The following is a 26,633-nucleotide window of genomic DNA, read 5'->3' on the forward strand; positions in this document are numbered from 1 at the left end:
CATGATATCCGGCAGTTGGGTCGGGCATTAGTACATATTTGGGCTCACAAGAGGCGATGTTGAAGCTTTGAATTGACCGAGGCATAACATCTGTTGTCCAAGTGTGATTTCAAAGACCTTTTAAGTGTAAATCATGTTTTTGTTATTGTAGTTGTTAGCAATGAGATGTAAACTGTGTTATCATTTTCTCTTTCGTGATCACTGTGTCGCATCTTGCCTAATAATGGTAATGGAAGTGGAGTGCAAATTTGTCCCAAATCATACATGGGATTTCAAAATCTGTGTTAAATATGTTTGGACGTAAGGCAAGAAAACTGGGTCTAGTTCATAAACTCGGCTAACTTCTTCAGTATTGACCACTTTCAAAATGGCTGCCGGATTAATATTCTTTTGTTTAAATTTAAATTAGCCTTTCTGGCCTCGCTTGAGATGATGTATTCTTTTGAATTTTGTACTGGAAAACGAGGCCAGAAAGGCTAATTTAAATTTAAACAAAAGAATATTAATTCGGCAGCCATTTTTGAAAGTGGTTAATAATTTAGAATAAAAGACTTAAAGTCTATCTCCATGGCGACATCATACCTCAAAATGATCAATTCAATTTTCCTAAGTTTGCTGGTTTTACTGTATCGTCTCTATTGATATGTTTTCTAAATTACTGTAAAAACCCTTAAGAAGCCTCTCTTGGATAAATCTTAATGGTTTTTTTTTCGTTGTCAAACTGTAATAAGCTGGTGACTCACACCATGTAAAATTGACAAAACCTTTTATATTTATAGAAATGCAAAACTAGCTAAAGGCACAATTGCTGACGTTATGACAGATGTTTGAGGATGTCGTCCATAGTGACTTCAAATGAATGGAAAACTCACTCATAAGACTGTATTTTTAAGATAATGATCTGGAAAAGCCGCATTGCAGCCTGCTTTTAGTGTATGACGTCATTGCTGTTTTAAAGCACTCGATCTGAATCGAAGTGAGGGAGCAGCGAAAATATATCTCAGGTATTCATTTCTCTTTGATATTTAAAATGTACAAAGAAAGATAAGATTAAATGACAGTGAATTATGATATCTAAAAAACCGAGTGAAGGATGATATTTCAATTGCACAGGAGAAAAAAACATTTTTTGCGTCCTTGGAATTCAAACATGGCAATTATTTATTCAGAATACCTCTCCATTTTTTCGTTTAAAGGGCTGATAGAGATATTCGTAGTTACTCAGGCCTGTCATCAAAAACTTCGCCCAATCCTCAGAAAAGGAATCGAAGTTCAGAAATTTTAAAACTTATTAACGCTGTTTCCCATACTACGTTTTTGGTGGTTATTTAGAATTTGTTCGCAGGAATGATGACAACAATATGTCCACATTTTTTATACAGTGAACTGTTTACCGTGACACGTTCTTTCTGGCGCTCGAACAAAGCAGAAATACCGTAGAAGAATAAGACAACTTTAAAGATTTCATCACTGGAGAAAATGTAATTGCAAGGTAGGAGAGAAATTACTGTTTTCAATAATTTCTTTACCAACCTTCTTTTCCGGTTTAGGGACAATTTCATAATATTGTGACAATATAAATCGTTCTTATTCAGTTGTCAAATGTACTGAAATATGGTTCAGAGAAGTTCCCGTTAAAGCTTCAGTTATGCACAGCAGTGTCTTGAAAAATTTTTTGTAATAAAGGACGATTATGATATGGCTACATTTTATCATTTGTAACTTCTTTGTGAGGAAGACAGACTCGGCATCTGAGACCTGTCGTGTATTATGAGATTCCACAAACATACAGTGCGCTTCTCCTGGATAAAAATGCATTATCCATTACTTTACTGTATTATCCAAAAGTTCTTCTTGAGTACAAATAACACACGAGACGAGTACAAATATCACGCGATATTTGTACTCCAGAAGTACAGGCGAAATTCGCTCGCACTCAAATAACAATTTGGCGTGTTGGATAGTAACTCTCTTATCAAACGTTTTGTTGGGTAGTGTCGTTGAGTATTTGTACTCGTTGTACGGCACAATTCGTAAAAACACTCATCAATACTACACAACAAAACTTCTAATAAGATATATTTATTTGAGTATATTCTGAAACTCTACGCGATCTTCAAACGTTCCCTCAGCCCATCAGCAGAAAACAGGAAGATGTTGTCCAAAAGGACCTTCTGGGCTTTCATTATTGCTTTCTGTAAGCACTGTTCTCTTCATCTAGTGGAGTAATTAAGTTAAGAGACTAAATGTGTATTTAAACCTATTCAATAGGATTGGAAATAGTTAATTTTCGACACTCGGTTTTTGTTCTTACGAAAATAGCCCGCATTTTAATTCCTTAAATATCCAGGCCTGCATTAAATAACTCGCGAGAAAGTAAGTGAGATGCGCACGGGAGACACACTGTGGATAACCCCGGCTGGAGAACATTAAGAAAATAGAGTTACTGCTCCTTGGGAAACTACGAGAAAACACAGCACTCAAGTTGATATCCACTTCTCTCTCGAGTCTGTTTGGTTATATTAGCAGCAGATCACGACCATGTCTGTGTCGTAATTTATGCGACGCCTGAAGTCAACAAAAAAAAAAATGCATTAGCGGTTTTTTTTGTTTCAATTTTTGACTGCATTGTACTGAAAAACGATCATTTCTAAAATTGTACAAAAAAGAAAAAGGGCCCCAATCACTGCGCTCAGAATCTTTTGACTTTTGTTGTTTGGCATCAAACGCGCGCTCGCGTAGTTATGTCATCTACATTTTATACGAGAACAGTCTGTCCAAAAGGCGCTGAATTAAAAATTTCCTTAATCAAATTTTGATAGCAAACTGAAACAATAAAAGAAATAAAGTGTGTATCTTATGAATTGAAATATCTTAAATATCTTAATAACGATAGACAAGAGCTTCGGATGCCGGCTACGATATCTTCTCGCTTTTAATTTTTTTCTTTTTTTTTGTGCACTCAGCAAGAATCTGAAATATACTTTGGGTGCTTAATTTCAAAACCAGGTGGTTTAAGACATCTAGATTTATCTGAATATTTACCAGTTAGATTTCAGTGAGTAGTCCGTCTGAGTTACGTTGGTCAATTTCTCAATCGTTTAATGTAATTGTCTCCGAATGTTGACCGTGGACTTCTCCAAAGCCATTTAAAATTATTTTCTAACCGCAGCAAAGTTCGAAATTTCGAAATTTGCAAAGATTACTTTAAAATCTGAGCAGGCAAACTCCTAATTTGTGGAGAACAACAAAAAGGAAGTATTTGTGCGGTCAGCAGTCTTTTGGAGGAAGGAGAGCGGTTGATAATCGACCCACGCATTGCGTCAGTGCCGGTCTAAGTCACGCGTCCCTTTAAGTTAAGTCACGGTGACTGCAATGCAAATGAAAAAGTTTTGGTCGAGCAAGACTTAATGCTTCCTGAGAGCTCCACATCAATGCGACCAAAGTTCTCTCGTATGTGATGTCATTTCCCTATGTTTTTCTCAGAAGTGTTCAGAGACATAACCAAACATATATAGCTTAGCTTTTAATAACCCCTCACATCAGTATACATATTCTCCATGTTCTTCTCCATACAGTTCTTAAGGTGGTGACAGGGAGAATTTGTTTAACAATCAAAGGTGTACATGTCTTTAGCTGGTGATCATTTCCTTTATTCTCGTGACCTTCATGTTTGATTCAGGACTGACAGTGTAAGGAGAAATTAGGGTTCATCAAAAAGTTATATTGAGCATTCCCTGAAACGACTCTAACAAAAGCTTCCTCCCTCATTTTTCTATCTTTTTCTCTTGATTTTATAAGCAGCTGGGTTAATGGCGGAAGTATGCCTTCAGAGAGTCGTCCCACGGTTTTGCTCAAGCCTACCTTTGCAAGCTCCAAAAGGGCATTATGTAGAACTGAATTTCACCTTGAAGACTTCAAATGAAATACCGTGCTTTGATGATAATATGTACCTTGAGTTTTGAGATGGATACGACGAGTCTGCCAATCTTCTTGGAAGATTTTGTGGAAGAAACATTTCCGGTATTGTGCGATCTTGCGGACAGAACTTGTGGTTGAGAAAATCAGATAACTCCAATTACCTTTTCAGAGGTTTATACAGAAACAAGACTACTAATACAAAAGGCAAGTATTGAGATACTGAAATCAGCCCCTGACAGCCATTTTACATATATTGAGAGTGGTCATTGCCTATGCTCCTCAGACTCAAATACTTCTGTGATGTCTAAGTATTACTTTTTCTTATCCTTCAGTGAAACCCAACTTGGATAAAGTGCTCAAGACTCAGTATGTGCTTTTCAACCGCCATCAATCCCTCTGGTGTCCAGCACAGGGTGCACCGGCTCCAGTCATTGTTTGGAGAAAGAACGGCACAGTGGTACAGAACAGTACAAGTGTACTGTATCGGCTGACCATCACTGGAGAAAACAGCGACAAGTACAGCTGTGAAGTGAACACACAGGATGGTTTGGACAAAAAAGAAATCCGTCTTGTCATCGAAAGTAAGTTTTAATAATGAAAATTTGATTCTTAACTGAATCAGGTCAGGGGAAAATATAGTGAACATTTGCAAGTTTCTATACCTCTAACCTTTAAGACTGTAACCATAGTTTTATTGACCTATTAAAATTTTTTCTTGCCTTGCTCTGGATTAATATTGAGTTTTCGCGAGATGACTTGAGGGTACCAACCTTATTAAAGGACTCAAATACACTCTTTAGCAACTCAACCAAATAAACTAAAATCCCCTCGATAACTTGCATCAAACAATACGATAGTAAGAGTATATCTTATTTTTTATATTCTAGGGTGCCCAGATCGCTGCCAATGTACCACTGCCGTTGGCATTATGCGCTCAGTTACACGCGTTGAATGTAGGGGAGAATATTTACAGTCAGTTCCACAGCACTTGCCCTTTTCTACAGCGAAATTGTAAGCATTTCAACTCTTCGTTTTACGAGGAGGTGATGAAGGAGGGGAGGGGGTTGGGGGACGGACAGAGAGGAAATGTACAACAACAGGACAAGATGTGAAACACTCGACCTTACTCAATGATACATCCTCCTTTCAGGGACTTGAGTTACAACCAGATAGAGGAGCTACCACCTGGAGTCTTCGATAACAACCCAGAATTGACCATATTGTACGTAGATGATAGTTATGCATACCTGTATGTTGATATTGACGCGCAGTGAGTTACGAATTATCTAATTTCTCACGCGTTGTGGGTGTAGTCAGCTATGAGCTAAGGCAATGGAACAAGGTGCGGTGGTTAATTGATTGGTAGTGATAAACAGATGGGAGTAACCTCGTCTCATTAAATTATCTGAAAATTTTTAAAAACAAGGCTACCACCGGATGTTGGTGGCCTTCGCTCTAACAATTTCATTTTCTATCTGTACCTAGTTCTCTGTTTTCGTATTTGTTTTATTTTCATGTGTCAGATACCCTGCGCAGATATTGTGATAGAATAAGAGAGGAAACAAACGAAAGTTGATCGTCCTTGCAGGCTTTCTCTCTATAACTGTTTGCTTTGCTCCCCCCCATTCCCCCTCCCACTCTACTTATTCTAAGTAGATGATAGTTATGCATACCTGTATGTTGATATTGACAAGCAGTGAGTTACGAATTACCTAATTTCTCACGCGTTGAGGGTGTAGTCAGCTAGGAGCTAAGGCAATGGAACAAGATGCGATGGTTAATTGATTGGTAGTGATAAACAGATGGGGGTAACCTGGCCTCATTAAGTCATCTGAATATTTGTAAGAAAAAGGCTACCACCGGACTTTGGTGGCCTTGGCTCTAAAAATTTCATTTTCTATCTTTACCTAGTTCTTTTGCGTTCGTATTTGTTTTATTTTCATGCGTCAGATACCCTGCGCAGATAAATGTGATAAAATAAGAGAAGGAAAAAACGAGAGTTGATCGTCCTTGCAGGCTTTCTCTTTAACTGTTTGCTTTGCCATTAAAACTTCCAACGGATGACTGACAGAATACAAGCAAGCTGCAAGGATCACAGCAAATATGTTGATGTGAACAATTACATTTAACAATTATTCCACAACGCGCGTTGGATATGATATGATAGATAGCCAACGAGGCGCGTAGCGCCGAGTTGGCTATAATCATCTCATATCCAACAAGCGAGAGTGGAATAATTGTTTTATTAAAAAAACGCCCCCAAGATATAAGACAAATCTTCTCGACTTTATTTTCTGAGAAGAAACCGGATTTAACACTGTACAGAAATTAGATTATGGTATATTGGCTCATATACCATAATGGCTGAGCCAATAAAAAGTCTTGAATTGCATTATCCAATGATCCAGTTTTTAATAATAGTAATTATCTCATCCCCGCATAGAACACACTATTGATTGAGTTTCTATTGCATGACTAACCTAGAGCACCTTCTCAGTATTTTCAACACAAGTTGACTCTGATTGGTTCACAAACTTAGGTAAAACCTATAACTCTTGGTAAATTTTTTAAATAGGTACTTATATGAGAATCAGATAACACAGCTACCACCTGGAGTCTTCAGCTACAACACCAAGTTGATTCGACTGTAAGTAAAAACATGCATTGCTTATTCCAAGACACATTTTTAAGCGACTCTTACAGACCCAATCACACGTATAAAATATCTCAGCTCGCGTATTTATAAAATCTTGGTTCCAAACTTTAAGTGCCCAAGAGCTCATGAAACATGCCATGGCCGTTCCTTAAAGTTGAGGGTTGAAGCTTAAAACTGACTAATCGTTCTTATGTACCTGAAATATTGCTGGTTACCGGAAGCCTTACTAAGTTACCCGGAAGTAAGTTTGCATTATTTACCTTTTAGTTAGATAATGAAAGTATGATGTGGTCTCTAAATTTTATCAGGGTTTAAAAAGCCTAGTTTTAATAACCCAGAAAAAACTTTAGATCAACAATATATCCTTTTCGTAGTGACTTGGATGACAACCAAACAAAGGAGCTACCACCTGGAGTCTTCGCTAACAACACCGAGTTAACTGTACTGTGAGTAATACAGTTATCCGTTTACATTTCACACTATTGTTCGCCTTTAAAAGAGACGCCTTTAAAGGGACGTTGCAGGGTTCAAAACGCAGCCATTCAAGCGGAAATTTCAGTGTATTTGTATGATACAATGGATAAGTTCTAAAGTCCTCCTCCTTCCTCCCCTCTTTGACTCTTAAATATCTGCGTGGCACACAAAATCCAATGGAACCGTCTCAAAATCTGATGACTTGAACCTGTAGAGCGAGTGCAAACCCCCGCGCGGACAAAACCATTATGCAATACCATTAGCCAGTGTTTTGCTTATAAAGACGGCTTGGAACTAGTAGCCTGATACAACTGATCACAACTAATGGCAAAAAGTTCAAAATAGTCATGGTGCTGTAAACATCACACAAATTGCTAAACATTGACTGGCTCTGGAAATGTATCGAGTGTCCAAAACGTTTTCACAGAAAATTGTCGCAAAAATGGACATTTTCTTTGGCCAGATAGAAAATGAGACAACAAAAGACATGAATGGTAAAATGCTTCATCTAAATCCAGGATATGCCCTCGATCTACAGACTTGAGACAACCATATACAGGAGTTACCATCTGAAGTCTTCCAAAACACAGCGATTATCGTTCATTTATCGTAATTATATGTACAATAGCTTCCGTCTGGCCTGAAGAATGCTCCGATATTTGTCTGTTAAAAAAAAAAAAAAAAGAAAAAAAAAAAAAAAAAACCAAAAGAGAGCGAGGCTCGAGGGAAACTACGAGCTTCAAGGGACAACTTATGTTAATAAAAAAAAGACAAATATCCAGGCATATTGTTTGGTCAAAGGGGAATATTGTGTTCATCATCCTTCAAATATTTTTAGAAGTACGGATAATAAATCATTTAAAAACAGATCATCGTCGAAAAAGCGGGTTAATTTTTCTGCACGACATTAATCTTTGAATTCCTAATGAAATATTTTCTTTTGATCTGCGGATTGAAAATCAAATTTAACAAATGGTAAACACCATAGCGCACACTATCGAGTTTTGGATGCACGCGGGAGGTTGCTAAGCACAAAACTGAGAAGCGTACGAGTCGCGCAAGGCGATAGCCGAGAGTAACGCTAGCTTCTTGAGTGCCTTGCAAACCACTCAATAACATTGACTGGCTCTCGAAATATTTTGGGGATCCAAAACATTTTTCGGAAAGTTATTGCGAAATTTAAATCTACGTTTGCCAAAAGAAAATATGACACAATAAAAATATACGATACGGATAAAATGTTTAACCTAAGTCCAGGATATGTCCTCCATCAACAGACTTTAGTAACCTGATAGAGAAGCTATTACAGCAATTATCAGTCATTTATCATTATTACATGAAGAATAATTTTTTATTCGGCTTGAAAGAAACGCTCTGATATTTGTTCATTATCTTAAACACGAAGGCTGGGAAGACCTAGGCTCATTTGTCACTCACCGTTAACGTGTGCGGGTCAAATTCAAATGCTGGTAGACGAACAAAAGGAACAAATGAGATATCTATTGTTTACATCCACCAGCATGGTGGCATGAGGTAACGTGCGAACCACCTATTTCAATCTCACATTTACCGCCACAAATAAAGACAGAAAGGATATACAAATCTCAAAAATTCTTGTATTGTGATGAAGGCATAAAACGATTTTGAGGAATGCGCCCGCTGTTCACTGCTTTGGAGTAGCTGTAGCTCAAGCTGACTTGACTCTTAGAGTTCTACATCACGCGACGGTTGATTGACGAATGGTCCAGTGGGAGCTAAGGCTCCTTTTATAGCCCACCTTTCGTATTTAAGCCTGGATGAACTCAGGCTTGAACGGGACTCGAAGCTATGCCTCCCACATACTAATTCAGCCCTTCTAAGGGCTATAAAGCAAAGGGCTGTAAAGCAGTTGAAGAACATTGACTGGCTCTCGAAATATGTTGGCTGTCCAAAACATTTTACGGAAAATTATCCAAAAATTGAAATTTACGATGTCCGGAATGTTTAACCTAAACTGGGATATGTCCTCCATACACAGACTTTAGCAACCTGATAGAGAAGCTATTATAGTAATTATCAGTCATTTCTCATAATTACATAAAGAATAGATTTTATTCAGCTTGAAAGAATTGCTCTTATACTTGTCCATTATCTGAGGCCTGGATATACTTAAGGCTTAAACGGGATTCGAACTCGTGCCTCCCAGCGGTACTATCAACTGAGCTATAGAGCCACACGTTGAAAGCGAGATACAGTTGAGGAGGTTCTTCTTTCTCGTGGAGGGGATTCATATAATTTGTAATTAGGTAAAATTTCATTTGATGGGCGGTATTGACAATCAAATGAAGGTTTATGACCAGCAGGTGAGCTAAAAACTTTAGCAATTGCCGAAATAAGCCTGAAAAGAGGAAATTCATTCTTCAACCCGCACATTTACCAAAGCCTGGTTCCAAATTTTAATAAAAACTCCATTCTCTTAGTTATCAATTGCACTACTTTCAGCCCTTATTTCACCCAGTTCAAGGTAACAGTGTCAATCCAGGAGTTTATAACCAATAAACTGTTTATATCCTCTTGATCAAAAGGACATATTTAACTTTATATTCAAATTACGGTTCTTTCTTTTTATGACAGTCTGATTTCAGTCATTATTAATCTCTGTAGGTTTCAAAACAGGTCCGAGGAACATCCTTCATGGGCCTTTTTCCCCTAACGCAAGCAATGTAAAAAAATTATCGAATTGGACCTCTTACATTCGGAAACTCGGCCATTCTAAAAGACGGTGTCAGAATTATACTTCTCTGAACTTAAGCTCCATCTAGACCTCAGTTGCTCTCAAGGACTTAAAATATATTTTTTTCATGATGCTTAGACTTATTACACTACTCTTTTGTCGGTTCCACACCAGGAACTAACTCTGTTCTCTTGTTTTGTGACGGGTTTCTTACTTTTTTGCCGTGCAAAAATATACTGTTTATATAATAAAACTCAACTCTCCCGCCCCCAAGCCTAATAAGTCTCGTAGCCCTTAAATATTTACTTAGCATAAAACCGATTACGACGCAACAAAATTTTATGACTTGAACCATTCCAGCTAATACAAATCAAGCTTTAGAAAAAACTGGTTTACAATATCACATGTTCAATCGTCATACTTTATTCAAAAGCATCACAAGAGTATGTTGATGTGAACAATCACGTTAGTGGTTATCGTCCGCGTATAGAAAAAGCTATTGATTGAGTCTCTATTTCATGAGTAACCGAGAGCACTTTGTCAGTATTTTCAACACAAGTTGACTCTGATAGCCAAGAGAAACTTTAGATTCTCGAGGGTTAAGCAGACCATCCAAAAATATTGACTGGCTCTCGAAATATGCCAAGTGTCCAAAACGATTTACGGAAAATTATTGCAATATTTAAATTTACGTTAGCCAGAAGAAAATGACAGGAAAAAAATGTACGATGTGTAAAATGTTTAACCTAAATCCAGGATATGTCCTCCATCAACAGATTTAAGGAGCCTGATAGAGGAGATATCACAGCAATTATCAGCCACTTACCATAATTAAATGAAGAATAGCTTTTATTCGGCTTTAAAGAAATGCCCTGATATTTGTCCATTATCTGAAGCCTGGATATACTTCAGGCTCTAACGGGACTTGAACCCATGCCTCCCACATACTAATTCAGCGCTACTACCAACCGGGCTACAGAGCCACACGTTGAAAACGAAATACAGTTGAGAGGGTTTTTCTTTCTAGTGGAGGGGAGTCATGAAATTTTTTAATTAGGTAAATTTCATTTGATCGGTGTCATCGAATCAAATAAAGCTTTATTACCATCAGGTGAGCGAAATTCTATCAATTGCCGAAAATAAGCCTGAAGAGAGAAAAATCATCCTTCAACCCTCTAAAGTTTGCCTCCTTTCAAACTGGTTTACAACATCACGTGGTCAATCCTCTTACTTTATTCAAAAGGATCATAAGAGATATGTTGATGTGAACAATCACGTTAGTAGTTATCATTCACGTATAGAAATTGCTGATGACTGAGTCTCTATTTCATGACTAACCAGGAGCGCCTTCTCAGTATTTTCCACACAAGTTGACTCTGATAGCCGAGAGAAACTTTAGATTCTTGAGTGCTTAGCAAACCATCGAAAAACATTGACTGGCTCTCGAAATATATCGGGTGTCCCAAACATTTAAGGGAAAATTAATGCAAAATTTCAATTTACGTTGGGCGGAAGAAAATGGCAAAACAAAAATATATGACTAGCTTCCCATGCTATTTGCGGGCGTGAACGGTCTTTATGAACATGAAAGTTTGCTTGAGAACCAATTAATGTTGATATCTTGTAAAACGCGTAGATTGGATTAATAATAATTAGATTAATAATAATAATAATAATAAGACGACCCTGATGGAGCAAATATCAAAGTAAATTATTCAAGCTAAGAAACCACTCAGGTTGTGAAACGAGCAATCAACCCATAATTAATAAACCTCATTATTAAACGTTCTCAAAAATGTACCAATGCCAACGTGAATATCATGTCCCTTAGCACACTCTAACGTTGTTCGAGCTGTAAAACTTCAATCTCTCACGCACGATTTTTTTAAAAAACTGAAAACATAAAATCGAAGCATTGTTTCTTTATCTTACTAATTCATTAACGTATCTACATTGCTCCTGTCCACATCTTCTTGAGAGTGCCTCCTCAGTGATACTCTCAGGCCTTGTCATATTTACCAAGTGATCTGCACAATGTTCTTAGTTTTCCGTCTCTTGTTGCTTCTCCTTCTTTATCGCTTATAGTTTAGACGAAATACGAACACGTAGTATGTTCAGGAGAGGGTTGTTCACTGGTTGAAACAGTTCGTGTGGAGTTGTGATTTGTTGGGTTGTGGTTTTGTTGAGGTATTCCCCAAACTTGCCCCAGAAGGAGTTTAACATGAATAAAGCCACCGTTTTACGACCTGGGTTCTTCTGAATCTGCTCAGAAACTAACTTGATTTTCTCTCGTTCCTTATACTCTCGCACATACCGGGCCTTGAGTTCTCGCATTGTCACCCACGATGGTCAACGGCTAGCCTCTTGATTAATTATTGGCCAGGTGTTGACACAATTGGCAAAACGTCTCTTGGCTTTTTGTTCTTTGGGAAAGTTCCCAAAGTTCTCCTATGGTGCGATCGGGATGTTCACAGACTTGACCGCGATCTGGAAAGCACCTAGGACATCCCTGCCAAACGCAACCATAAAACTCGCGAATGGTACTTGTACAAGTATCATATCTATCGATGTAAATAACGAGCTGAACTCAAGTTTTACTCAGAAAATGCTATGCCATTCCTTCCCCCCTTTTACAGGAAGTCAATTACCATAACTTATCCAGTGCTTCCCAATAGAGATAATGGCGTAATCTATCATTCTTGTAAGCTTTTTAGTGGAATTGCTGAACTGCAGAAACTCGGTCATTCGGAAAGATAATTTAAGTGCTCTACTCCTAAGAACTCCAGGTCCAGCCATTCCTAGTTAAATTTTTTCTGACCAAATTAAAAAATGATGCTCAAAAGAACACAGTGACAGAAACCACACTCTGAGAATTATGATTACCCTTTCAGCTTTGCCAATTTTGTTACTTGTATAGAAACCAAATCAAGGAGTTACCACCTGGAGTTTTCAATAACAGCTCCGAGTAGACCCACCTGCACATAACACACTCAGCAGTCAATGTCTGATAGGTTTTCCCAGATATGACCATACAATCTCCTTATTCATAATAGTAGAAGAACCAAGTGGAGTCCAATTCGGTCTGTAATCATAGGAGAGATTAGCAATATAGGACAACCGCGAAGCAAGAAGTCCTGTTACCAATTGATCAAAACTGTGACAAAATTGGAGCAAGTGAATACACATCGCTTATAGATTTTCATATAAAAACAACAATTAACTCGGCGAAGTCTACGACAACAGCTTATCTTTCTTTTGTGCTTAAGAAGTTGCTGGCTACCAGCAGCCGCGCTAAGTTACTCGGAAGCGAATTAGCGCTATTTAACTTTGATAATGAAAGTATGCTATGGTCTCTTTAAATCTCATCAGGGTTAAAATAAACTTAAGTTTAATAACCCAGAAAAGACATAAGATTGAGGATATATCCTTTTCGTAGTGACTTAGACGACAACCAAATAGAAGAGCTATCACCTGGAGTAAGCCATGGGAAAAGACATTGCAAAATTCAAAATTTTCTCTGACCAGACAGAAACTGGGACAACAAAATTACATGGACCATAAAATTGATATTTAACCTAAATTTAGGATATATTTTCCACCTACCGTGAGACTTGAGAGAACCTGATGAAGGAGTTACCACCTGAATTGTTCCAAAATACATATATCAACAATAGTTTCCGTTTGCATCGGAGAAATGCGCCGATATTTGTCCGTTATCTTTTCTGCAAAATGAACAGAGGGCGAGTTGAATTGACCACTGACGTGGTCAATTTTTCTCGGGCATCCTTTGTTGTTCTGTTTTTATGGAGTTGTTTACTGTTTTTGAGTTTTCGTTCAAGTCAATTTGTTGTCCCTCAGTTTGGAACTCTAAGAAGTTTCTCAAAATCCGAATGTTGTGGATACTTTAACACATATTTGACTAATACATACCTCTGCGGAGTTTGGACTCTAGCCTCTTGTTTCGTTATTGATTTTTCACACAGATAAAGGGGGTACCTTTTGGGGTGTTCTATGACAGCACCAAAAATTATCCAAGCGCTAGTTAACAATTATTGTACGAGAGCAAGTCTAATATGAGATGATAAATAACCTAAAAAGTGCATAACCCCGAGTTGTTTATTAAAATCTCACATTTTGACAACGAACGAAAGTAAAAAGCTACTTTCTTTCCGAATGGAGTATAGCTAGTTCCATTAGCTTCAGCTCAAGTTCTTTAGCCCTTTTCTAGTAAGAGTGTTTGACCTAGTGCTAACCGCTGGAATTCCCCTTTCCCAGTACACATATAAACAAAACCTAGACACCTGCTCACCTGTTTACCCCTATCACAGCCCTTTAGTATCTTTTTGACTCACAGAACATTGACGACACTACAAAGCTTTAAGAAATAAACCTGTTGGGCGAGTAAAAAGCTACCCCAGGGAATTAAAATTGGTTCACAACATCTTGTTCTGGTATCAGAAGACACGAAGACTGGTAAAAATCGGTACGATTGGCAAGATTGAATATAAACGTATGGCAAGAGTCAATATAGTGTTGGTAACGATTATGTCGCTAAAACACTGCTACCTTGTAAACTCCTTTGGGTTTCTGTTCTATGTTAACCTTTGACACTCACTATTTAAACGATAAACTGACTCTGAATCTGAAATATTAATTTAGAACAGACCGTAAATTCAACATTTTACCGTGACATTAAATTCGAGAAAACTCGTTGAAATGCATTTTTCGGCGTTTTACCGCTGATCGGTTAACCTATGGAAAATACCATGTATTCTCCCATTCACAGCCGTTTTGCGCAATAAGGACCCTAGAACAAGACTTCATGTCAAATTTCAGCCAAATCGGTGAAATGAAGTGGCCGACGAAAGTTCGAAGGTTACAGAGAGTCGCACTTAACTATCAGTGGTGACCAATTCTTCTTTCTTAGGGCATCTACTTCGTATGCAATTGCGAGCGTATCTTCATGACTGGTAACAATAAAGTAATCTTTGAAAAAAGAATTTCATTTATAGCACAATCAAGAAACTACGTGATTTATTTGGCAACAGTTGCAAGTAAAAAAGCATCCGTTGTCTGCTTCACGACATACATTTTTAAGCGACTAATACAAATCCGATCACACGCCTGATTGGCGAGGTTCGAAATCCCTTTCTTATTATTATCAATCCCACTACTTGAAAATAAAGGGGTCGGAGGAACACAATTTTCGCTATATTAATCAAATCAATTCAACCCATATGATTACCCACCAATCGTAACTAATCCTACTAAGTTTCAAACAAATTAGCGCATCACCTTTCATGTTGTTTTCCCCTGAGAAAAGCAATCACAACAAAAAATGGCCGATTCGGATTTCTTGGCATACAAGATACGCGCATGCTGTACTGAAGAAATGGGTCATTCGAGAAAATGATTTAAGAATTGTTTCTTCGAGCTCCGAGGGACTTCATAAAACGTTTTAAATGATGATAAGAGTACTACAGGACTCTCTTCTCAGTCCGAGACCAGGGGTAACTGTTTTTCCCAGTTCCTTGTTTTGTTCTTGTCCCTGGCGAAAAGAGATAAATCTAAGCCCCCTCGCCCCAGTAACTATTTATTTTCTTAGGACACTCCATAGTCCTTTAGTAATATCTGCGTGAGACAAAAGCCGATGGCGATGTGATTATAATTTCTATTTGACCTAAATTATTAGAGCTAGTACAAATCAAGCCTTAGACATAACTGGTATACAACAGCACCTACAACACATCATAGACGATAACTTTCTAAATGTATCAAGCGTGCAGATATTTTCCGTAGTTTCAAGAAATGCTCAGTCCGAAATCTTTGGCAGAGTAGAAGATAAACCAGCCTAAGAAGGAAAAATGCAACTTCCCCTTTTCTCTAGACGGAAAAACGAAGCAACAGCATAAGGGGAATTCACAACACTTTTTAAATGGTATTTTAAACCAATTCAACTTTAGTTTATCTCGCCCAATTTAAAACAAAAAAATGGTCAGAAGAACAAATAACAGACTTACTGTAAGATAGTCTTTCTTGACACGTAAGTTACGAAGAAACCAGAGAGGCCCCTGAACACCACGCAGTGTCTACAGAACACCTACTCACACTGATCGGTACTTAGCATATGACTCACACCACCCTTGATTAGTGGAAAGCGGTATTGCATAACCGGGCGAAGCGCCTTTGACAAAACCGTCAGTCATCTCCGAGAGAAAGAAACATTTATCATCAGTCCTTGTTTCCAACGGTTATCCCTCCTCCTTTGTACAGAAGGCCACGATGAGCAGAGAGCCCGTTAGTTTATCTAACCCAATTTAAACTGCGGAGTTTCGACCCTAGCCTCTTGTTTCGTCATAGGATTTTTTACACAGAAAATCGGGGTACTTTTCGGGTGTTTAATGACAGCACCAAAATTATCCAAATGCTAGATAACAATTACTTTACGTTGAAACGCATTTTCCTACGTTTTACCATTTACATGTATTGCTGATGGGTTAACATATGAAAAATAAATCTAAGCCCCCTCGCCCCAGTAACTATTTATTTTCTTAGGACACTCCATAGTCCTTTAGTAATATCTGCGTGAGACAAAAGCCGATGGCGATGTGATAAGCTTTCAGATAAAATTGAAAATGATACTTTTGTGTTAAGCAATGAATCGCGCCTTTTGCACAATTTCTGAATGGCAGGCGATTTAACTGGATCTAATTATTTACGATGTAGTGGAAGAGAATTCTAAGTCCAGATTCATAGATGTGCCTGACGATAGCACTGACATTCTTACGAAGAAAAAGGCTATTCATGACCTCAACTTTTTACGTTATATAATTTTTTGCAAGGTACAAAAAGGAGAGAAACAATGAAAGAAAATCCCACCAGAGAGCTGATTGATATTTGATTGGCGGTTATACAGTAAATAGAATATAACGTGATGGCTGTGTAAATTTGAAAAAAAATGCCGTGTGTTAGCCATTGACACAGATTTGACTCAGTCATTATCAATTTGTAATATATCACTGATTTAGGTGTAATTAAAGTTTTCTTATCGTCAATTCCATTAATCAGGAACTTTACGGATAAAGGTGGATCAAAATGGTTTTGTTCCTCTCAGAACAGTAATTTCTGAATGGATCAATATTTTCAAACTTTAAGGTATCAGAATGATGGTGGCTTCGAAACTCTAGTAATTTCATACTTAATTTTGCATAAAATGAAATATTTATAGGGCAATTTCTATGTAATAAGCTTCTCTTTTTCATTTTGGCACATGAAGTTGAAATTTAGTTTTTCACTACGATGTTCAAGACACTGTTTCTCTGCAGTCACCTTAAATATTAAAACAACGATAGCAACTTTTGCAGGAAAAGAAAATTTGCTAGGTACTACATAGGGAAAGTTCAGAGAGTATGATACATTGAAGAATTAGTGTGTGAAAACGACGAAAATGTTTGAAGCCACCATTAAGTTAATATTGTTAGGCCGAAATAGTTTTACAAGGGCAGTTTGTTCCATTCGGATATTGATAAATTGTTATTCGTGTTAGGTAATACACAAGAAAAGTGAAGAAAGTAGGATCCATTAAAGAATTAGTATTAGAAAATAACGAGACTATTGGAAGGGTAACCGTTGTCACGGCATAATGGCCGTTTGCATTGAAGCAATGCAATCTATTAATGTTCTAAACTAGATTAAGCACAATACATCCCGAAATAAACTATTTATGTCAAATACAAGTTCTTGTAGATTTGTTCATTTCTCTATATGAATAGAAATTAAAGAGACCACGTGGCAAAATAGCTACTTACAAGAGGTCACCTTACTTATTACTCGAACCAACATATTGCTATCCAGTGCTTAAAAACTTATTGCTTTATAGTTCGCCTTGCATGTCTAAAAACTTTTACACGGAGTGGTCTGCAGTCTATGATAAATCCGTTGCACGATGTACAACAAAACCTGCATAGGCCAGGAGGCTAGATTTGTCTTCAAAACTTCGTAATAGCTTTCACTTTTGCTCTCCACAATTAGGCTAAGCTGCATTCTTAGACCGAGGTCTTTCAGTCATAAAAGATGAGATTCAAATAAGGGGGAGGGCGTGGGGGGGGGGGGGACGTTAAAAAAGTTCCTCGTAATAGGCTCCTGGAGATATATCCTGGATGGGGTCACAAGTGGATAAACCAATAGATTGAGTTACATATTGATACATTTACAAATAGCTATAACTGAAGTCTACTGGTATTTAACAGCAAAGGAAGTGTAGTAAGTTAATCAGAATGCCAAAAATCCATCCACGCTTGAGAGATGACTATACACTCTTTTACTGAATGACAGATTGTTGATTTGAGCGTTCTTCTACACTTTTTTCCATATTACCCAACAAAGTCTCTAAGTGACATCATTAGAGTTAGTGTTTCATCTTCCTTCTTAGCTCCCAGTGTACACATCAACACATGAAACTGAGTTGAAAAAATTAATAGTTAAACATTTTATATAAAAAAAAATCTATTAAACAATAGCTAATGAGAGGTCTGGGTGAAAGCAATGGCTTGTATTTTTCATTGTGCAAGACCACCCAGGAAAAGAGAGCGATTCTCTCTTGGGTATCCTCAACGAAAACCAAAGTAATCACATCAGCCTATCATAAGGAAAGGAACTATCACTTAGAACTAACGAGGACTCAAAATTAGAACTGCCCGAGGCGCGGGAAAACGCAGGAGTTCCCAGTTTGCCATTGGTTCCAGGTTTGCATCTGATTGGTTGAAAAGGTGTAAAGGGTTTTCTAGACCAATCACCCAACAGAGTGAGGCAAAATCTAGGTAGTTCCAGGTTACTTTTGAAACACTCGAGAATTGAAACCAACGGTTCCTATCAAAACACCGAGGTCGGGAGCTCAAATATATACAAGGAGTTCCAGGAGATGACCAAAATCCCTTCAGGAGTAACTGACACTGTCATACACATTTCCCACCTCGCATACATGTAAAGAAATAAGAAAAATTAAAAAGGCAGAATGCTTGGTAAGACAACTTTTTTCAAACCAGATGTATTGAAAAGTATATTTGGAATAGTTTGAGCGCTATTGTTAGAAGAGTGGAGGTTCCCTTAAACCATTAAGAAATGTCAAATCGGAGCTTTCTCAAAAGGGACTGTAATTGGCATTTTGCAAGGTTTGCTGACATTGCAGTAACCACCTGCGACTTTCCTCAACTTGCATATGAAGATGATAATTTATTGTATGCTACACCTCCGCCTAACGTATGGCACGTACCAGAATGTGATTATCTGTGTGTGACTCCCACAAATGAAACAGCTCTCTCAACCGATCATTAACATCAACACCTCAAGGAAGAAAACAAACAAACAACAAAAAACATCGTAAGACAAAATGTATCACGTCGTGCGTTTAATTCAGCCATGCCAATAATTTCAGTATACAATAACAGTGCTTTCAATAAGACTCGGCACTCGCCGGAGCTCCGGCGGGTACTCTGTTGTGAGTGGCCGGGTATATTTCACCGGGCTCAAGTCACAGTCACCATGCTAAGTCGTAATGAAGTCTCTTTCCGGCAGGTGTTGTACCGAGGTAGCCACCTATTTCAAATCTTATTGAAAGCATTGCAATAATTGCATTACAATGATTAATAATGCTTAATTTTTAAGGCTTAATCTCGATTGATTCATAGATTATTAATTATGTCCTCCTTTTAATGCTCCCCAGGAATGATAGATCAGGCTAGGGTTTAATACTCCACAGGAATGACAGAGCAGGCTAGGGTTTAATGCTCCCCAGGACAGATAGATCAGGCTAGGGTTTAATGCCCCCCAGGAATGATAGATCAGGCTAGGGTTTAATGCTCCCCAGGACAGATAGATCAGGCTAGGGTTTAATGCTCTCCAGGAATGACAGATCAGGCTAGGGTTTAATGCTCCCCAGGAATGACAGAGCAGGCTAGGGTTTAATGCTCCCCAGGAATGACAGATCAGGCTAGGGTTTAATGCTCTCCAGGAATGACAGATCAGGCTAGGGTTTAATACTCCACAGGAATGACAGATCAGGCTAGAGTTTAATGCTTCTCAGGAATGATAGATCAGGCCAGGGTTTAATGCTCCCCAGGAATGACAGATCAGGCTAGGGTTTAATGCTCCCCAGGAATGACAGATGAGGCTAGGGTTTAATACTCCACAGGAATGACAGATCAGGCTAGAGTTTAATGCTTCTCAGGAATGACAGATCAGGCTAGGGTTTAATGCTCCCCAGGACAGACAGATCAGGCTAGGGTTTAATGCTCCCCAGGAATGACAGATCGGGCTATGGTTTAATGCTCCCCAGGAATGACAGATCAGGCTTGGAGGTTTTCACTGAGCAAACAACTCATAGAATTTTCCAGTACAGCTTTTTACAAGACAGACAACAGTCCAGTATTTGTTCTATGTTATCTAATTTGCTCTATAGCAGAAAAAAGCAAGCCAGCAGAAAAAATAGATATCAAGTTATTTACTGGCATAGATCAGTCCATACTGTAGGAGAAAAACTGTACCATAAGTCTTGAGTATGAGCTGAGGCCTTTAGCCTTGGGTGGTGCTCTAGACCTCCAACACAGTTTTTCCCTTTATTATGCAGACCTCCTCCCACACACATTTACTCAGCAATGCAAAATATTCTCATGTTTGTCTGCACTTATTCTCTTGTCTTTAATGAACTGTCTTTTACTCACCTTGATGAAAATGTCTACCATACTGGCTCCATCCTTTTGTGGATTAAATTTGGTTTTGAATTCCAGGTCAAAATACAGTCGACAAGCAGCCCCTATGATTATTCAAAGGTCCATGATATTGCGACAGAATCTTAAGTGTAAGATATCAAACCAACTTAACAATAAAAATTATAGTTGCTACCAGACTTCCTCATTTTAAAGACAACAATCATTCACTCCATCAGGGCCAGGTTGTTCAAAACTGGGTTAAGATAACCCAGGGTTAGTGTGAATCAAATCAGATTGAAGATCTGAAAGCTTTTAAAAAAAACTTCAGTACAATTCTTTTTGTCTACAATTAATTTTGATGACTGAACATCCTTCAAAGAATAGAGAAAATTATCTGTTGTGAGAAAGGCTTTTGAACAAAGGAACAAAGAATCTTGATTAAAATTTAACTCTGGGTTAGCGCTAATCAGCCTTTGAACAACTGGGCCCAGACCTCTATCTTATTATCAACAACTACAATGGCCACCTCCTTCATCTCAACACTATTTTACCAATCTAGAATAATTTGCCTTCTCAGTTTTCAACAGTTTCACTCCCAATTAACTCCTTAACTCCCAACTGAGTGACCATAACAGAATACCTCTCTACAACATCAATTCAAAATCAAGCAGACAACTGATGAGAATAGTCAATCCAACAACAAATTCTCCAAACTAACATCACAAGAATTGTAAAGAGTACAGTTAGGAGGCTTACTAATAAGATCTTGGGAGTGAAAGCACAAAGTCTATGAATGACTATTTTAAAAATATGTATTAAACAATTATATTATACACAGATTTAAGAGTACCTTCTGGTATAACTTCATAATAATTTCTGTCCTCTGGTGAACATATCCTACCAAGTTCAAAAAAGAAATATCAGGAATGACAAGGAAAGAATAAGGTTTTTGTTTGTCTGTTCATTTGTGTGTTTGTTTTTTTGCACTTGCATCAACTGTCTTCATTTCGAGCTATTTGGTCATTTTGAATTTAGGATCTGTGTAAAGGTCAGTTGAACTCTTCTTTGGTCAGCTTCACCTACCCTTCCCACCAAGCTTTTGCACTGCCAGAAGTTTTAAATATACCATGCCTTGTAGGGGAGAGATCCAGGGTAGGGATGCAGGAGATGTGCACCCCATCCCTCTGAGACGACCTGCAGTTTTCTTACACCTGTATAAGAAAACTCAACAGTTTGTTTGTATTGGAGAAAAACATGAGACAGGATTGAAAAATGTATGTCTGATGCCTTGAGAATGGTAGTTTAGCATGGCTGTTTCAAGCAGTAGCCCTTCTTTTTGTCAGTGCAGACATCAGCTGGGTCATTTGTTAATGGTCCCACTGTGTCTTGAGAAAAACCCTGGATTCACCCATTTGTGCATTTTTTTTTGAAGATTGCTAAGAACTGCAGTAAAATAAATGTGATCCTGACCTTTTGTATTTGTGCCAAAAATATGGTAAAGTTGCAACAATATAGCCACGTTTTCCATCACAGACTTTCTCTTTGGCAAACACATGAACATCCTATCCAGTAATAAAATTAAATTTCACTATAAAATGTGCTGTTAGTTACAGTATTTCATTACTTCCTATCCTTATACTAGTTTTGCTTTATGGAGAGAATGAACCCAAAAGTACAGTAATTGTAGAAAGAGAAAAACAAATCCAAAAACTGCTATTCCTAATTAAAAGGTAAAAATCCAGTTACTTCACTTGCATTGCAAGACATTCTTTCAGAAACAAATAAAAATATAGGTGAAGTAACTCTGCTGAATAAATTATGGAATGGTTGAGGCACAGAAAGAAATTAATGTTCTAAGATGAGAGGTAAACTGTAAACCTTCACTAATAATTGTCTGCCTTGGTTTGTGTTAGGAACAGCTACGTCAAATTTGTCAAAGGAGAATTCTTATTCTAAAATCTTGAGAAGCTGATGTTTTGTTAACCATTGAGATTCCATAAACTGCAGGTACGTTTTTCTTTGAGGATTAGAATTGCCTTTCTGTGTGATACTAGGCCTAGACCTGCCAATCACAGGGAATTAAATAGTTGAAGGAAGCTTTAAGAAAATGATAATTTTGAGGTGACAAAAAAATATATAATTTATATAATATTACGTTTGCTAAAAAGTATGTCTTAACTCCCAGAAATGAGAAGAAATTAAAAGAAACTTTTAAACCTTTAGCTCACCTACCTCTTGACAAGTCTCGAGGTAATCAAAGGCCATCTGTTGTCGTGGGAAAGATTCAAAGATAGGTAGAGGGTCCTCTATCCTAAAAAACATCATCAATGTTAGGGACGTAACTTCACAACTGAGTTGTAATTTAATTACCAGCAAAGATAAGAGTAAAGCTGAACATGCAGCGTAGTGGAAGTGACAGAGTAAGTCTTTTCTAAAGCACCCATTACACCCACTAGAAACACATTAGACATTCAGTCTTTTCTAATGCACCCATTACACCCACTAGAAACACATTAAACATTCGGTAGCTATTACACCTCAGAGGACAGGCCTAACTTCAACAGCAACTAAGAGATTTAAAAAGTTCAGATCACAATGAGGAGGGGCATTGGGATTTCTGGTCTTGCAGTTTTGGCTATTTTTTAGACTGGTTTTCAGCTTTTAGCCGAAAAAAAATCTGCTTTTCAGTTTTGGTGCTCATTCCAGTTTGCAGATTTTCCATTTCTTTTAAAATGGTTTTGGATTTTTATCAAAAAATTCCAATGGGTTTTGCATTTGGTATCAGATATGGTTTTTGGTTTTTCCTATTAGGTTTCCATTTCTCTTGTCTCACTGCATTAGGGTTTTGATAACAGGGATGTGGAAATTTAAATCATTTTGATGGTTTTACACATGGTTTTCAGCTTTGATCTGCTTTTTTTTCTTTTTTTTTTTTGCGGTCTTTAATAGACCCCAATACCCAAATGCAACATTGGTTCTACCTGCACACAACCTCATGGATCTTGGAGTGCTGTATTTTGAGGAGAAGTAAATAGGAAGGAAAATATAGAAGTCCATGCTGGCATTTTAGTGAGATTCAGAGCAAGCTAGGTTGTTTTCTAATCATTACTATCCCTTTCCTAATGAATTACGTTGATAAAATTTCCCATTAAACTCCTGCTTTATATGATTATTTTCATCTTTATCTTTATCTAAATTGTTTGGTTCACTGATTAACTATAGCATAATCGTACATCTTAATTTGGTGATGTATTAAATTTATTGAAGCCAAAGGTGTAAATTGGAATTGTGTAGGGACCATTTGTAACTAAAGATGACACGAGGGTAGGATTTCCGTACTGCACAGCCCCATACTTATGTATTATGTATTATGTACACAGTTTATGGATAAAAAAAACAATAAAGAAAAAGCAAATTGCCTTCAGGAAAACGTTTTTAAACTAATAGAAAATTGCAATAAAACATTTTTTATTAAAACATTAGAATACGTTTGACATGCTAGACAGGGACATTTTGGACATGGTAGTAACGTCATTATCCAGTCAAAATTATTCAGCCATTAGATACTAAAAGTGGTTGAAACTTGTCAAAAAAAAAAAATAACTAAAGCTAAACAAAAGTACACTGATTCTGAAACTATGCACTTAGATACAATGAATATATGAAAGTTCATATTTGAATATATGAAAGTTCATATTTGTATCTGATTTATCATCACGGGTTTATTAAGAATGAACTTAACGGCCTGCTCCCACTTGGCTTGTTAGCTCAATTGGTAGAGCGCTGCACTAGTATCGCAGAGGTCAGTGATTCAAATCCCATACAGGCCTGATTTTTTTCAGGTCTGATTTTCGCTATTGCATAAATAGCGCTCTGCATCATACGTAACTTTGCACTTAGTTGGTTATAATATTCTAGTTTTTAAATGTGTAAAAATCTCTGCGGGCCGGCCTCTACTTTTCATAGTAGCATTTCGCAAACGAAGCTCAAAAATCAGATATTGCCTAAATTGGCAATGTTTACATCCAATGTTGTCAACAATAAGCATTTCACACAAATGAAAAGTGCAAAACTTTGAAAGAATGTTATCTTCTGAGCAATATCCCAAAGAGAAATCTCACCTCTAGCTGTAATATTTTAAAAAAATATTACATGGAGGACTAACCAATGTAACTACAATCATGTAACTTAATTCGTGTACATATCATCCAGATTCTAAGTAACATACCTTCTTTCATGTGAATTTGAGCAATCCGAAATCCTTCGACGATACACCAATATACTTGTCTGTCATTTGAAACAAAGTCATGTTGAAGCTGGCTGATCTACACGAAACTATCGTAACACCCGTCATTTGTCATAAACATGTACATTATCACAATGGCGTGAAAATGACTTTCTCCATGAAGTTTATATCAGGTCGCTCCAAAGAGGAAGAAAAATTGACTTTTTTTAATATTTCAGCAGATTGCCATGCATTTTGAAGTAAAACAACCAAAAAAAGAAAAGGGAGGAAAACCTTGATTGAACTTTCATAAACACTGAGAGTGAGAGTATACATGTAAATTGCAACTTGTCAGTGGTAGTACTACACATAAAACCCAGTTGCCACAATATCAATTTGTACAACATATTGCTTCTTTTTACAAACAGCAGGTTCAAGCAGATGTCATTTCCGGGTGACAGGAACTGAGATGTTTCAAATCTGAGACATTTCGAATCATCTGAAAACTGTTAGCAAACAGTCAGAAAATTTGCACAAGATATGATAACGAGAGACTTGTCACAGCCGCAGTGCAATTGAGTCAGACAATGTTTCCTTCCATGTCTTGATCAATAAAAAATCAAAACAAAGTTCAAAATGAAAGATTCAATGAAATCATGTCATAATTCCACCTTTCAAACTACTCACTATCCACACGCAAAGCTAAATTTGTAGAAAATTATTGTGATAAAATCCCTGTTCCATTTGTTGTAATAAGGTGATACTGAGTTGTTCAAGGCTCACGTGGACTATGTGTGTAAAAAGGTGGCATCAAGGGTTAGTATTCTGGGCCGTATTAGAAGTTTCGTCACAAAGGAGGTAGCAACACTTGTTCATAATGCTTTAATTCTTCCCTTATTTGATTACTGTGACATTGCCTGGAGTAACCTTCTACAGCAAGATAATTATAGATCGACTACAGCGCTTACAAAATAGATCTGCATGGATTATTACACATTGCTCTCGCTCATCTTAAGCAATAGAGCAGCTGCAATGGCCGAATCTTTCCAGTAGACGCTATTACAACAAGGCTAAACTCGTTTTTCTGTCTTCACTCATTAGTTCCTAGTTACTTTTCATCATATTTCACCAGATTTTCGAATATTCACAACTATTCCACAAGGCAAAAAATGAGGCTATACCTACCAAAAGTAAAACAAAATTATGGGAAAAGGACATTTCTTTTTACTGGCACAGAAATTTTTAATGAACTTCCTTTAAACATTGTGAAGAGTGAAAACATTTAAACATTCTGCCGCCGAGCAAGACATTTCTTTTTATCTTAACTTGATATTTTATCAACTATTTTAGGTCCTAACGGAGTTTTGGCTTTGTGGTCTTAGGCTGTTAATGTAGCTTTAAAATCCTTGTCATATATATAAATAATTGAGAATTTTGATGTAACTTATTTTTAAGAAACAGGGCCCCTATGGAAACCAGCCTTGTGCTGAATGGGCTACTCTGTGTAAATAAAGTTTTACTTACTTGCTTCAAAATCTCCACTTTGTGATAGTTTTGGCATGAGTGGTTGATTTTGATTTTACATGCATTACTACCACAGACAAGTTGTGATTTATACTCTCACTCTCAGCATTTACGAACGTTAAATAAGGTTTTATTCTCTTTTTTTTTGGTTGTTTTTACTTCAGAATGCGTGGAAATCTGCTGAAATATCGAAACAATTAATGTCCATTTCTTGTCTTTCTTGGAGCGACCTGATGGAAACTGGAAACTTTATGGAGAAATCCAGTGTCACGCCATCATGATAATGTACACGTTTATGTTAAATGATTGGTCTTAAGATAGTTTCCTGTAGATCAACCAACTTTAACATGTTTCAAATGACAGACAAGTATATCGGTGTATCATCAGAGGATTTCGGGTTGCACAAATTCCCAT

At 37.3% G+C, this 26,633-nt stretch overlaps 2 protein-coding genes, 1 long non-coding RNA gene and 1 pseudogene across 4 annotated transcripts in view; 2 read left to right on the forward strand and 2 right to left on the reverse strand.

Moving 5' to 3' along the window:
• The window catches only part of LOC148737511 (uncharacterized), a 182,314-nt pseudogene that overhangs the window by 51,166 nt on the left and 104,515 nt on the right, over positions 1-26,633 (forward strand).
• On the forward strand, positions 3,627-5,328 carry LOC148737519 (uncharacterized). The gene is made up of 5 exons (XM_088747810.1): positions 3,627-3,639; positions 3,967-4,125; positions 4,254-4,502; positions 4,809-4,932; positions 5,072-5,328. Exons 1-5 carry the CDS (start codon positions 3,627-3,629, stop codon positions 5,193-5,195), a joined length of 669 nt encoding a protein of 222 aa, XP_088603936.1. The 3' UTR covers positions 5,196-5,328.
• Positions 10,846-16,299, reverse strand: LOC148737520 (uncharacterized). Its single transcript, XR_015997338.1, has 2 exons — positions 12,740-16,299; positions 10,846-12,325 (listed from the first exon to the last, which is right to left on the reverse strand). It is a non-coding gene; the product is annotated as an uncharacterized LOC148737520 (long non-coding RNA).
• LOC148737521 (DNA-directed primase/polymerase protein-like) overlaps positions 19,468-26,633 on the reverse strand; it is an 8,469-nt gene continuing 1,303 nt past the window's right edge. The window contains exons 1-4 of one of the 2 annotated variants that reach the window (XM_088748747.1): positions 22,703-22,797; positions 21,941-22,032; positions 21,321-21,367; positions 19,468-20,574 (exon numbers count right to left, since the gene is read on the reverse strand). In XM_088748747.1, the coding sequence (XP_088604873.1) occupies positions 20,411-20,574; positions 21,321-21,367; positions 21,941-22,032; positions 22,703-22,795 (396 nt within the window). In that variant the 5' untranslated portion in view covers positions 22,796-22,797 and the 3' untranslated portion in view covers positions 19,468-20,410. Of the gene's footprint in view, positions 20,575-21,320; positions 21,368-21,940; positions 22,033-22,702; positions 22,798-26,633 lie in introns of those variants that run through there. The other variant, XM_088748748.1, reaches the window with a different exon arrangement.

This window comes from Stylophora pistillata, chromosome 2 (assembly GCF_964205215.1).
Source record: "Stylophora pistillata chromosome 2, jaStyPist1.2, whole genome shotgun sequence".
Taxonomy (NCBI): Eukaryota; Metazoa; Cnidaria; class Anthozoa; order Scleractinia; family Pocilloporidae; genus Stylophora; species Stylophora pistillata.

Coding starts and splice junctions, on each gene's coding strand:
- LOC148737519 (XM_088747810.1), top strand. Junction 4,126..4,253: donor CAAGACTACTAATACAAAAG/GCAAGTATTGAG, acceptor CTTATCCTTCAG/TGAAACCCAACTTGGATAAA. Junction 4,933..5,071: donor CCCTTTTCTACAGCGAAATT/GTAAGCATTTCA, acceptor TCCTCCTTTCAG/GGACTTGAGTTACAACCAGA.